General features: G+C 30.1%; 1 protein-coding gene across 5 annotated transcripts in view; it reads left to right on the forward strand.

Moving 5' to 3' along the window:
• The window catches only part of LOC127714647 (rho GTPase-activating protein 26-like), a 70917-nt gene extending 56412 nt beyond the window's left edge, over positions 1–14505 (forward strand). For all 5 annotated transcript variants that reach the window (XM_052220705.1, XM_052220707.1, XM_052220708.1 and 2 more), the window contains 2 exons: positions 8062–8141; positions 8615–14505. In XM_052220705.1, coding sequence (XP_052076665.1) covers positions 8062–8141; positions 8615–8706 — 172 coding nt within the window. In that variant the 3' untranslated portion in view covers positions 8707–14505. The remainder of the gene's footprint in view (positions 1–8061; positions 8142–8614) is intronic.
• The last annotated feature ends 832 nt before the right edge of the window (positions 14506–15337 follow it).

Raw genomic sequence — 15337 nt, forward strand, 5'->3', positions numbered from 1 at the left:
ATTCATTTTATGGGTTTTGGGGCCAACAGTTTAGGAATTCAGGGCCAAAAAGGGGCCAAAAACAAGCATTTTTCTAGTTTCCAGACAATAACTTGTGTGTAAGTGTGTGGATCTCTCTGACATTGTACCACAAGGTTCCATATAACAAAGAAAAGGCTGGGATTGAGTTTGGGGTTAATTGCCCCAAACGTAGGAATTAGGGGCCAAAAAAGGGCCAAAAACAAGCATTTTTCCAGTTTCCAGACAATAACTTGTGTGTAAGTGTATGGATCTCTCTGAAATTGTACTACAAGGTTCCATACAACAAAGGAAAGGCTGGGATTGAGTTTTGGGGTTATTGCTCCAAGGGGGGTTTCAAAAAGTAGGAGGGGGGGGGGGGATTTTTTTCCCAATTTTTTTAATCGATTCATTTTTTTTTTTTTCAAAATTTTTAAAATTTAGAATTTTTGAAAAGTTTCAAGAAGAAATCTTCAATTGCACAGTATTGTGCAATGAATTAATAAGATCTTTGACCACATTTATTTTGTGTCAGAAACCTATATAATGTCAAAAATTTGATCACAATCCAAATTCAGACAGTATCAAGCTTGAATATTGTGTCCAAATTTGCCCCAACTGTTCAGGGTTTGACCTCTGCGGTCGTATCAGGCTGCGCTCAGCGAAGCATTTTATTGTATCAAGGTAAAATCTGAAAAAGAGAGCAACCCAACAAAACAAACAAATTGTAAAATACAAAGATGTATGGTTTGTAAAAAGCCATTACAAAACCACCTGTTAAATTAAGTGTTTGAATGGTCATATCATATCTATTATGAAATATGTTTGTTTAGGTGTAATACCACCAAATCATAGTACGTCACATCCGGTTGCATAGGAAAATAGGTCTAAAAAAAATATTCCCTTGAATTTGACAGTTGTAGGTAATTGATCCTACATTTCATTGCAGTAAAACATTTCTGAGACATAAACATATATCTTGGGTATTTCAAAGCACCATTATTTCTTTATTTGGGGTTTCTTTAGAATATTTTGGAAACTTGAGGTTACATGGTTACTAAAGCTTGTACACAGGTTAAAAAAGGGGTGAAATTTGATTGGTTAACTTCCAGTGATGGTTATTTTCTTATATGCAATGAAATGTTATGTGAATTTTTTTCTATAGTACTGGACAGGATAAAACTTTACTCATGCCAAGTATTTCTTTATTTGAAACAAAGATAAATTCTGCACAATTTTTTGAAAAGTGCAAATTTAACAAAGACTAATAGGGGAAAATCAATGGTGGTATTACACCTAATATGGGAAGCTGTACATGCAACCTTGACCTTGTGAGTACTCTCATGTGTTAAAATTTCTTGCTATTTAAGTGAAATATTACAAATAATGAAATATTCTGAGTGTATTGAGTCTCCAAAATACATTTTATGAGAAAATTTCCTTGAAATAGGACTTTACCATGAATATTAGTTGACAGAACAAGCCATACTTAGAGTCTTGGGGAGCTTTTTATACGACCGCAAAAAATTTTATATCGTATATTGGTATGACGTTGGCGTCGTCGTCTCCATCGTCCGAAGACACATTGGTTTTCGCACTCTAACTTTAGTTTAAGTGAATGGATCTCTTTGAAATTTTACCATAATGTTCAATACCACAAAAGGAAAGTGGGGATTGATTTTGGGTGTTATGGTACCAACAGTTAAGGAATTAGGGGCCAAAAAGAGGCCAAAAATATGCATTTTCTAGTTTCCAGACAATAACTGTGGAACGGTGTATGGATCTCTCTGAAATTATACTACAAGTTTCCATACCACTAAGGGATGGTTAGGATTTGCTTTGGGGGGTTATGGCTCAAACCGTTTAGGAATTAGGGGCAAAAAAGGGGGAAAAACAAGGTTGTCCTGGTTAATGGACAAATACTTTAGTACAAAACATATATAAAGCAGTGTGAGGGAGATAAATCAAATACATCATTGAAATTATCTCCCTTACACTGCTTTTAAATTATGTATAAAGTAATGGTTAATGAACAATTAAGATAATTTAAAACAGTGTAAGGGAGGTTATCCAAATACAACGTTTCGGTTACTTCCCTTACACTGCTTCTAAATTATGTTTAAAGAAATGCATATTTATAAGGGAAGACCAGTAAAAATATCTGCAAATGTTGCATCTTTTTTTTTTACAAAAAAATCCATATGAAAGATTTGACACTATATTTTAAATTCTATTATAAAATAGATTAAGTTAGCACTATGGTAAATTTAAATGGGTAATTATGGTTGCAAACTCCATTGGAAATTTGATTGAGATTATGACCATATCTTGAGGGAAAGAATTTTTTGGGGGAAAAAAGGGGGGGGGGTAAAAAGAAATTGTGGGGGGTCAATTTTTTTCTCATTTCAGATTTCAGAAATTAAAAAAATTATTCTTCAAATATTATTTTTTTTTTCAAATTTCAAATATTGAAAAATTTCAAGAAGTAATCTTTAATTGCACAGTATGGCACATTAGATTTGTAAAATCTTTGACCACATTTATTTATTTATTATGCCGAATCTAACCGTGTATTTAGATTGTTAATTTTGGGTCCAGTTTTCAAATTGGTCTACATTAAGGTCCAAAGGGTCCAAAATTAAACTTTGTTTGATTTTAACAAAAATTGAATATATGGGGTTCTTTGATATGCTGAATCTAAACATGTATTTAGATTTTTGATTTTTGGCCCAGTTTTCAAGTTGGTCTAAATTGGGGTCCAAAATTAAACTTTGTTTGATTTCAACAAAAATTGAATATATGGGGTTCTTTGATATGCTGAATCTAACCATGTATTTAGATTTTTTATTTTTGGACCCCGCTATCAAATTGGTTCATATTGAGGTCAAAAGGGTACAAAATTAAACTTTGTTTGATTTCATCAAAAATTGAATTATTGGGGTTCTTTGTATTCCAAATCTAACTGTGTATTTAGATTTTTAATTTTGGTCCTGTTTTTTAAATTTGTCTACATTAAGGTCCAAAGGGTCCAACATTAAACTTAGTTTGATTTTAACAAAAATTGAATATATGGGGTTCTGTGATATGCTGAATCTAAACATGTGTTTAGATTTTAGATTTTTGGCCCAGTTTTCAAGTTGGTCCAAATTGGGGTCTAAAATTAAACTTTGTTTGATTTCAACAAAAATTGAATATATGGGGTTCTTTGATATGCTGAATCTAACCATGTATTTAGATTTTTTATTTGTGGGCCCGCTATCAAATTGGTTCATATTGAGGTCAAAAGGGTCCAAAATTAAACTTTGTTTGATTTCATCAAAAATTGAATTATTGGGGTTCTTTGATATGCCAAATCTAACCGTGTATTTAGATTTTTAATTTTGGGTCCCGTTTTTTAAATTGGTCTACATTAAGGTCCAAAGGGTCCAAAATTAAACTTAGTTTGATTTTAACAAAAATTGAATTCTTGGGGTTCTTTGATATGCTGAATCTAAACATGTGTTTAGATTTTTGATTATGGGCCCAGTTTTCAAGTTGGTCCAAGTTGGGGTCCAAAATTAAACTTTTTTTTATTTCAACAAAAATTGAATATATGGGGTTCTTTGATATGCTGAATCTAACCATGTATGTAGATTTTTTATTTGTGGGCCCGCTATCAAATTGGTTCATATTGAGGTCAAAAGGGTCCAAAATTAAACTTTGTTTGATTTCATCAAAAATTGAATTATTGGGGTTCTTTGATATGCCAAATCTAACCGTGTATTTAGATTTTTTAATTTTGGGTCCCGTTTTATAAATTGGTCTACATTAAGGTCCAAAGGGTCCAAAATTAAACTTAGTTTGATTTTAACAATAATTGAATTCTTGGGGTTCTTTGATATGCTGAATCTAAACATGTGTTTAGATTTTTGATTATGGGCTCAGTTTTCAAGTTGGTCCAAGTTGGGGTCCAAAATTAAACTTTTTTTGATTTCAACAAAAATTGAATATATGGGGTTCTTTGGTATGCTGAATCTAACCATGTATTTAGATTTTTTATTTGTGGGCCCGCTATCAAATTGGTTCATATTGAGGTCAAAAGGGTCCAAAATTAAACTTTGTTTGATTTCATCAAAAATTGAATTATTGGGGTTCTTTGATATGCCAAATCTAACCGTGTATTTAGATTTTTAATTTTGGGTCCCGTTTTTTAAATTGGTCTACATTAAGGTCCAAAGGGTCCAAAATTAAACTTAGTTTGATTTTAACAAAAATTGAATTCTTGGGGTTCTTTGATATGCTGAATCTAAACATGTGTTTAGATTTTTGATTATGGGCCCAGTTTTCAAGTTGGTCCAAGTTGGGGTCCAAAATTAAACTTTTTTTTATTTCAACAAAAATTGAATATATGGGGTTCTTTGATATGCTGAATCTAACCATGTATGTAGATTTTTTATTTGTGGGCCCGCTATCAAATTGGTTCATATTGAGGTCAAAAGGGTCCAAAATTAAACTTTGTTTGATTTCATCAAAAATTGAATTATTGGGGTTCTTTGATATGCCAAATCTAACCGTGTATTTAGATTTTTTAATTTTGGGTCCCGTTTTATAAATTGGTCTACATTAAGGTCCAAAGGGTCCAAAATTAAACTTAGTTTGATTTTAACAATAATTGAATTCTTGGGGTTCTTTGATATGCTGAATCTAAACATGTGTTTAGATTTTTGATTATGGGCTCAGTTTTCAAGTTGGTCCAAGTTGGGGTCCAAAATTAAACTTTTTTTGATTTCAACAAAAATTGAATATATGGGGTTCTTTGGTATGCTGAATCTAACCATGTATGTAGATTTTTTATTTGTTGGCCCGCTATCAAATTGGTTCATATTGAGGTCAAAAGGGTCCAAAATTAAACTTTGTTTGATTTCATCAAAAATTGAATTATTGGGGTTCTTTGATATGCCAAATCTAACCGTGTATTTAGATTTTTTAATTTTGGGTCCCGTTTTATAAATTGGTCTACATTAAGGTCCAAAGGGTCCAAAATTAAACTTAGTTTGATTTTAACAATAATTGAATTCTTGGGGTTCTTTGATATGCTGAATCTAAACATGTGTTTAGATTTTTGATTATGGGCTCAGTTTTCAAGTTGGTCCAAGTTGGGGTCCAAAATTAAACTTTTTTTGATTTCAACAAAAATTGAATATATGGGGTTCTTTGATATGCTGAATCTAACCATGTATGTAGATTTTTTATTTGTGGGCCCCGCTATCAAATTGGTTCATATTGAGGTCAAAAGGGTCCAAAATTAAACTTTGTTTGATTTCATCAAAAATTGAATTATTAGGGGTTCTTTGATATTCCAAATCTAACCGTGTATTTAGATTTTTAATTTTTGGTCCCTTTTTTATACGCCCGTTTACGGGACGTATTATGGTATACCTCTGTCTGTCCGTCCGTCTGTCCGTTCGTCGTCAACATGTCGGACATTAACTCAAAAACGCTTTAACCAGTTTGCATAAAACTTTGGTGAATTGTTTATATCTATTGACGTGAGCTCCCTTTCGTTTTTTATAAATTTTAGATTATACGTTTCCGAGTTATGGGGTTTTATTCATTAAAAAAAGGGGGATTTTCCAGTTTTCGGACAATAACTCGAGAATGCTTTCACCAACTTGCAAGAAATAGTGGTGAATTGTTTATATCTATTGACATGAGCTCCCTTTTGATTTTTATATATTTTAGATTTTACATTTCCGAGTTACAGGGTTTTATTCATAAAAAAAAGGGGGATTTTCCAGTTTTCAGACAAAAAATCAAAAATGCTTTCAGCAGTTCTTATGAAACTTTGGTGAATTGTTTATATCTATTGATGTAAGCTCCGTTTAGAATTTTATAAATTTTGCATTTTACATTTCGGAGTTATGGGGTTTTATTCATTAAAAAAGGGGGGATTTTCCAGTTTTCGGACAATAACTCAAAAATGCTGTCAGCAATTCTCATGAAACTTTGGTGAATTGTTTATATCTATTGATGTAAGCTCCCTTTACATTTTCATAAATTTCTAATATGACATTGAGAATTACTTGAACTTTATTTGTTTATAGTCTGACAACAGATTTCCTAAGTATTGTGCAACAGCACAGTGTATTGCACAACAGCAAGAAATCTTTAATTGAATATAAATTCAATTCATATAACCAATTTCAAGTTCTTTGACTTCATTTATTCAGAAACCTATAATATGTCAAATATTTAATTACAATCCAAATTCAGACCTGTATCAAGCTTGAATATTGTGTCCATTTTTGCCCCAACTGTTCAGGGTTTGACCTCTGCGGGCGTATCCAGCTGCGCTCAGCGAAGCAGTTTTTTTAAATTGGTCTACATTAAGGTCCAAAGGGTCCAAAATTAAACTTAGTTTGATTTTAACAAAAAATAAATTCTTGGGGTTCTTTGATATGCTGAATCTAAACATGTGTTTAGATTTTTGATTATGGGCCCAGTTTTCAAGTTTGTCCAAGTTGGGGTCCAAAATTAAACTTTGTTTGATTTCAACAAAAATTGAATATATGGGGTTCTTTGATATGCTGAATCTAAATATGTATTTTGATTTTGGACATTGGACCATAATAGGTAAAATTAAAAAAATTCAAGTTCTTAGACCACATTCTTTCTGTGTCAGAAACCTATGCTGTGTCAAATATTTAATCACAATCCAAATTCAGAGCTGTATCAAGCTTGAATGTTGTGTCCATACTTGCCCCAACTGTTCAGGGTTCGACCTCTGCGGTCGTATCAAGCTGCGCCCAGCGAAGCATTTTATTCTCCTTATTTCTTATATTCTGCTATACTAGAAAATTTCTCCTAAGAAATACTTTAATAAATATATAATTTTAAGTAAATGAAATTATTTTTAAAGCAGTAACAACAAATTATTCACCAAAAGAGAAGTTTTTTATGTCCCTCTCTGGAACGCGGCGTAAATTTAAGTTTTATGTAAGGACTTATTGAAACCTCCTTGGAGACAGTAAACTTTTATACGGATAGTTCATTCAGCTTGAATACTTCAATTTATCATTTATAATAACCTTTCTATCATAAGTGAGTGAAAGTTGCCCCAATATTTTTATTTATTGGCCTAAAAAGTAGAAATTTTGAGGAAATGAGAGGTATAAATGGACCAAAAGAGACCTTATAAGGAAGACAAAGAGGTCCATCAGTAGTAGTTATCATCCTAAAGTCATCTTTTGTATCATATTCAACTGTTTGTAGGCAGATGAGATAAATATTTGATCATTTATTGGTCCACACTATATTCTATCATGATGCAGCTTGGTTTGAATTTTTCGAAGAAATTTTGCTCGAATCGCTGTAAATGTCGTCTTACATTATACTAGATTTTTCTCAAACTATTGAACTGATTATGACAAAACTTGACAGGAATGCTTGAAAATAACCAGTATTACAAAGGAAAAAAGTCACATTCAGTTTATTCAACAAAAAAGTCTTCTTTAGGTGTAATACCACCAAATCATAGTACGTCACATCCGGTTGCATACAAAAATAGGTCTAAAAAAAAATATTCCCTTGAATTTGACAGTTGTAGGTAATTGATCCTACATTTCATTGCAGTAAAACATTTCTGAGACATAAACATATATCTTGGGTATTTCAAAGCACCATTATTTCTTTATTTGGGGTTTCTATAGAATATTTTGGAAACTTGAGGTTACATGGTTACTAAAGCTTGTACACAGGTTAAAAAAGGGGTGAAATTTGATTGGTTAACTTCCAGTGATGGTTATTTTCTTATATGCAATGAAATGTTATGTGAATTTTTTTCTATAGTACTGGACAGGATAAAACTTTACTCATGCCAAGTATTTCTTTATTTGAAACAAAGATAAATTCTGCACAATTTTTTGAAAAGTGCAAATTTAACAAAGACTAATAGGGGAAAATCAATGGTGGTATTACACCTATAGACAATAATATTCTGGTTTTAAATTTTCAGAATCCATTGAAATTATATAGGTGTGATTAAATATTATAATCAACCTTAGATATTAAACTTATCTGTTACAGAACTGTTAGAACACTGTATCGATGTGAAGCTGAGAATGATTCAGAATTATCGTTTGAACCAAATCAACTCATATTTAATGGTAAAGTATAGACTGATTCCTAGTTTTGTCATTAACTTCTTTAAGTCTAACAGGAAAATAGCTATCATGGCTTGCCTTTATTCATGAATTTAATGATATTTTAGCATTCTTTTACTTTAGGTTATGGAATATTTAAGATTTATTGTTTGGATTTGATTAGGAGTAAGATAAAATATAAGATGGAAGATACCAAAGGGGTATTCAAACTCATAAATCGATGACAAAAACACAAAACAACCAACAGACAAACAACAGTATACAAAATACAACATAGAAAACTGTGCAACACAAATCCCACCAAAAATGGGGGGTGTTCTCAGGTGCTCTCTAAAGGTAAGCAGATCCTGCTCCATATGTGACATCAGGCTTTAATACACTAATGATACTAAATTTACAATAAATAGTTGATCCTCACTTATTAAATTATGTTGAATTTAAATATAACATTAAATCAATGTATGTTTTCTTTTCAGTTCGAGCTTCCAAAGAACCAGGCTGGTTAGAAGGACAATTAAATGGAAAAACTGGACTGGTACCTGAAAACTATGTTGAATATATAGATTGATGCAATATTTCTTTTATAATGCAATATTAATCTGTGATCAAAAACTGTAGTGTATGGGTACCTAGGCAAAAAAAAAGGATATACCATACAGCTAGGATGATAGATCCTTCTACAGATAAACATATAACTTGGTAGAATAATATATCTGCATTTTACAGGCTTTTTATAGTACAAGAAAATCCACAAATTAGAATAAAATTTGATGGAGAGATGTACTACAAACCTAGAAGTCTGTATTCATTCTGCTGAATTATAATGATGTATTTGAAAGGATTGGATAGATATAGTGCTGTTCATATCTCGCCTTTTATGTTCATTTGTATCAAGTGAGCAAAATTAGTTAATATAAGGTTCACATCTTTGTAGTGATATGCTGAACAATATCTTATAGAAGTCATGAAAAATAGAATCTTATATATTTAGTTTTTGTTACTGATATTATCCAATCTTTTAAAATTTTATTGAACATTAAATACTTATTAATATTCAAATTTCATAAATTCTCCATGTAGATATTTTATACAATTGTTATACAGTTTTTTCAGTAAAGATACAGTGGGAATCTATAGGATCTTTGAACTCAAATGGCCTTGATCAGCTAGAAATTATTTTGGTTCATCAGAATCATATTAGAATATGGTCTTAGTTCTCCAATGTTTTGGCGACTACAAATTTTGGGAAGATCAACCCATTGTACTTTTTTAAGTAACTTGCTGGCTACTCTCTCATAAGTACCTCTTTTATCATTAATATGATAGAAAACTTGATTTTTTACAGCCTGAGTAAGAGCTTTCAGTGTTCCATTGTAATTTTTTTATAGATGTACATCATATTTTACAGATTGCTTGTTTTTATTGTAGAGATTTTATCATACAAGTACTACCTCTGCTTGATATGTGTTTCAATTTTTTCAAGTCAAACTATGAAAGATCCAAATAATAGAATCAATTTTGATGAAAATTAGAATTTTGACATGCACCACAGGCAATGAAGATTACAAATATTCGTTGATTATTTTATTTAGTTATAATAATGCAATTTTTCCAATAGTGTGTAAGGTATGATAAAAAGACATCTCAGCCAGCAAACAACAGTCAAATGTATATTGTATAAATCGGATTTATGTATAAAACTCAAAAGCTGTAGAAGTCAAAATTTTGACACAAAGTGGCTATGAATTTAAGATAAAATCACAAGCTTTATACAATTTTAATTTGATTGAAGAAGGTAACAATATTTTGAAGTTCTATAAATTAACAGAACTTATGATTTGCAGGAAAACATTGACATAGAAATGTCCATCCTCACAATTAAATTAAGTCTGCAAAATGTTTCATTGTTAGAAATTACTTTACCTATCATATTTCATGCTAAATTTTCTTGTCTTCAAAGTATCTTTAGATAGTAATTAACACACAATATTATCAGAAACTTCTGAGTAGAAATTAGTTCATGGGTTTTTATGGAGAAGGACTGAATTCTTTAGAAGAGAATATGAATGGAATCTACTGTTTGAGTCTTACATATTTTAAGAATTTCATAATACTGCTGTCTTATAAAATTATTTCCACCATCTGATTTACATGTAGGTGATTGGAAAATGTTTGGACATCATTAACTCCAACAAACTCAGCCATAAAATAGTTATGAATTTCTACATCTTGAACTTTTCATTGCTGTATACCATTGTTATCTAAAAAATTATAAATTTTTCAATCCAGGATTCATGATCTGTTCAATTTTGAACTATTGATGTGAATAAAAAAAGATGTTATGCATATGTAAATTATGGGATAAAAAAAAATACATCAAGGTCAAAACATGGTCTTAAAAAAAACCAAGTGTCTATACAATACATAATCACCTTGAGTTTATGCTTATACGTAATATATCAAATATGATGTAATAATGTGCAATGTATTCATCGATTTTTGTTTAGTATTTTTATCAGTAACATGTCTGATTGATTATGAATATTTTGTGCTTTGAATCAGTCCATTTGTCATTTATCATTGACATGGTTGAACTAGTCAGTTAAGCTTGGCTTTAATTTTTTACCAGCTTACTCTTGAGTCACTCCAGATCAAACAGTTAAACCCAGTTTTTCACACAAAACAACCAGCTTACTCAGTCATACAAACTAGTTTGGTCTGTTTAGCCTGTCATTACACAAAGTTTACTCAGTCACATAAAGATCACTAGTTCTTGTAATTTTCATCAGCAACTGAATAAAAAAGAACATGCTTTGATTCTGTTTTTTTTTCTATACACAAATGCTTGTTATTAATGTAAATCAGGTATTGTTATGAATAGACATAATGATTTAAAAGTTTGAAACCAGATATTAAAATAAAAAGTGGGTACACGTAATGAAATCAAATAGCTTGTGTTTTTTTGGAAGTCTGATACTGTAGAGTGCCCTATTTTGGAAAAGTTTAAATTTAGCAATTTAAAGGACATGCCCTGTTTTAGGTTTTATTTTCACGTTTTTTCTATTATCTGATTCTTTTCTTTTTAAAGATTTACTGTAGGGGATATTTTCATGATTTTGTCTAAATTGCAAAGTTAGTGAAAGAAACTTTCCTTGGGTGGTGTAATAAAATCTCATCAAAGATACCATTGTTGAGTGAAAAGTTGTTGACATGATAAGTTATTGTGTATCTATATGTGTCTTTGTGTATCGTTATGTGTCTTTGTGTATCTTTATGTGACTTTGTGTATCTATGTGACTTTGTGTGTCTTTGTACAACTTTGTGTATCTTTATGTGATTTAGTATGCAGGCAGTGAAACAGATATCTATTGAAAACTAATCAAATAATATTATGTTTTTCATAGCAAGTTTTATTTATGCAAGCTGTATTTTATGGCTGTTTTATATCACAATTTATCATAATGTTATTGTTTGTACAAATGATTTTTATTCTAGTCTGACTAATATTGTTTTATTTACAAAAACTTTTTAAGGGTACTTACAAGATCTGAAGTCTTTCCTTCAAATAAGTTTACAATAATTTATATGACAAATATCCAGCAGTAAATGCTAACATTGAGATTTGATTAAATCTTTTTATTGAGTATAAAAGGTGCTAGAACTTTACAGTAATGTGCTGCTTGTTTCTAAATATCCCTAACATATTTATAAATGTTTATTTGTGAGAAATTAATTTTTCTATGCATGAAAAAAAAATATTAAAACACTGTAAATTCAGAATTTATTGTGAGGTTTTTATTAAGGCTAATGATGTAACTGGGTTAGTATTGCAATGGTAAGAACTTCTATTTTGTAATTTGATACATATTTTATGTTTACAGATTTTTCTTAAATCACAATAATTAATCTCACACTTTTATCCATTCTTCAAAAATCACAATAATAAATGGACACAATAATTTCTGAATATAAAGAAACAAGATTGAATGGAATCACTATCAATAGTCACAAAAACTAGACATTAATTTGCTCATATTTTGTATATATATCTGACTAAGCAATTTCATTGTTCTCATTGCAATAACAAGGGAAAGTTGGTGTTCTTTCAGTAATTACATGGTAATCCAATATGTTCAACATTGATTGTTCATGGCAATATTCTCTCAAAAAGTTAAGCATAGAAATGAAAAAGAATATACTCTTTAGATTGAAAATTATAAATTTTCATTTTCTTTCTTGATTTCTTTTAAATCATAATAAAGTAAACAAAGGGTTATTTCTTTAAGAACCTAATAACTTTTTACTTTATCATTAATGCCACAACAAACAAATGTGATAAATATAGACACATGTGTCAAGTGCTTTGAGTCGTCAGTAATTAGAGTTGATACTGTATATTCATAAATTGTTATGTGTGATGTCTATAAAGTTAGATGTATATTGAAATGTGAAAATAAATCGTTTTCTTGTTTATTTGAAAATAATATGAAGTAATTTTGGATATTTCTTCCAATGTAATGTCTATCATATCATGCCTGAACATAGATGTACAAATACCTAGAATTATAAGAATATAATTTGAATTATGACATCTTTTGCAGTTTTCTGGTACAAAATAAACTTTCAAGAACAATAGAATGGATTGAATTTTGTGTATTCCATGTTTTCAATTGTTGATTCATTGTGTTCAATTTTCTTACTGACTTATCTGTAATTGTTGCTGTCCTGCCTTTGAAGTCGGTCAAAAGTCTACAAAATCTAAGTAAACGATCTATTGGTAAAATTATATATATATCCAACTGCCTGACCAAGACTACAGCAAGTCAAACATTGTTGAAGTGCATGTGCCAAAATAAATAACATGCAAAGTGTCCTGTTTTCTCTCTAAGTGTATTGAATGAATTGTACAGTTTTAGTTGTCATAGTATCAATGGTGTGATATTGATTTATAAATTGCAACAAATTGCCACAAGATAATAGCTATTAACTTGTTCTTTGTTTTTTTAAAGCTATTTTTCTGGGGTTTTTTTCTCAAAAGGGTGAAGACAGAATTAATCTAAAGAAATGAGATGAAATAGAAAATTGCACAAAATAACTGTCATTACACTGTAAAGCAGTATTCAGAGAATAGGAAGTAGCTGATTCAAATTAAAATTTGAAGAAAGGATGTTTTTCCTTGAAAGATTTGAGAGTAATCTCTAGCTTATAGTTTTTTAATTTCAAAAATTATAACTAACCTGTTAGTAAACCAAGAATTATTTTTCTAAAGGAACTACATATAAAAGTTAACAAATCTCCTTATAATAACCAATAAAAATTCCCAATCTAGCATTTCATTTAAGCCACCTGATCAAATTGAAAGTCAAGCATATAGCCTCTCGGTAAGAACTATTTCATTTTGCACTTGTACCATTATCATTGCTGATTTGATGTAGTCTTCTAGTTGCAGTTGGTTAAACACTTGATAAATTGATTAGTTTGGTTAAATAATTCAGTTCTGTTTGGTTAAATAATACAAACTGCATTTTTCTGAATGCAAAGGCTAAAAACCAACTTTTAGAGTGCAGTCACAATAATTTTTATGTTAATTGTTACATGATTATGTTATTTGTTTTTATATGTCAATTATTTGTTATTTATATGTTCCTTTTTTGTTTTGTTTTGACTATTTGAGCATGTATCAAGTCTAAAACATCACAGCAGCATTTTTCAGAACAATATAGTAGTTTCATAAATTATCTAAATAGATGGATTTTTTAAAATTTGAATGTATTAAATTCAATTTTACATTTAAAGTTTCTTTAATGAAAGAGATTTTTTTGTCTCTCTTCATAGGTAAATAATTACTACAAATGTGAACTATCCCCTATTGTACTGCTGCTGATTAAATATTTTTATGCACAGTTTATTTTGTTTTTTTTTGGTCTGCTTTTGGTCAATTGTCTCTTATGTCAGGGACATCTAATAATTACGTAGACCTGTTAGGATATTCTCAACATTTTTTTTCACAAATCAAATTAAGTGATGTAGAGCTTCTGTATATGAGAACAAGTTACACATGAACTTTTGGTTTTTATGAAATTTTTCTTATTTTTTGTATCACTGTTAAGTTTTCAGGAAGGTTACTCATTTTCAAAAAGAAAAGTTATTATGTACTTATAAAATTTGTTTATTTGTTGTTTATAAATCTATACTTATCATGAACATTGTACTTTAGTGTTCGTTGTCTCTGCCACACTAAACATTATGCAATTTTATATGTACTATATTTATGTGATACCTATGTATATATTAGCTTTGTGTACACATTGTACAAAGATTTGTACATATATATACATGTCAGAAATTAAAAGAAAGGGAAAATGAATTGGTGTATTTATCTTGGTTATTCCTTGAGTGGGTTTACATACAACTAAAGGTGTTGTTGTGTTGATATGGAAGTGTGAGGTGTACATCTATGAGGCAGCAACCTAAAATAACTGAAAACCACAGTAGAAGTCTAGAGGTGAACATATGGTCTGCAACAATATATCTAACTTCTATACCTTATGTTAAGTTCTAAATTACCCTGAGGCTAGGTAAGTCGGGATGAACGTAATAGACACTACAAAAGATCACAAACATCTTCCACAAACACAATTTTTTTGAAAAAATACTAGATAATAAATGACTGATGATGTTCAAGGTGCTTGGGACAGGCACATGATAATAAATGACTGATGATGTTCAAGGTGCTTGGGACAGGCACATTATCATGTGGCGGAATTAGACTAGTTTGTGATTACTCAGACTGAATTTCAGATATAAAGTGGCAGAATTAAACTAGTTTGTGAGTAGTCAAAATGACCCGAATTTCATATGTACATTTGGACATTGTATTGTACATTTAAAAAAAAAACACATAAAGAGCAACATCTGAGTCAGTGTGGATGAACTATTAAATCTTACAATTTGATTGAGGTACATGAAAAAATTGAATTTGCCATGATTAAAGTAGTTGTCTATATTGGAAGGGTTGGCATAAAGGAAGGGCAGCTGTAACAAATTTAAAGTCACTAGTTTATCCAATATCTGCATTGATATTGTAATAAACCTTGAAACTGTAATGAAACAATTGGTATACATATATTCGTAAAATAGCAACTATTAGCAACAAAATTTGTAAACATATCATACAAGCAAAATGAGATATCTTGAGC

Source organism: Mytilus californianus, unplaced genomic scaffold (genome assembly GCF_021869535.1).
Source record: "Mytilus californianus isolate M0D057914Y unplaced genomic scaffold, xbMytCali1.0.p SCAF_9, whole genome shotgun sequence".
Lineage (NCBI taxonomy): Eukaryota > Metazoa > Mollusca > Bivalvia > Mytilida > Mytilidae > Mytilus > Mytilus californianus.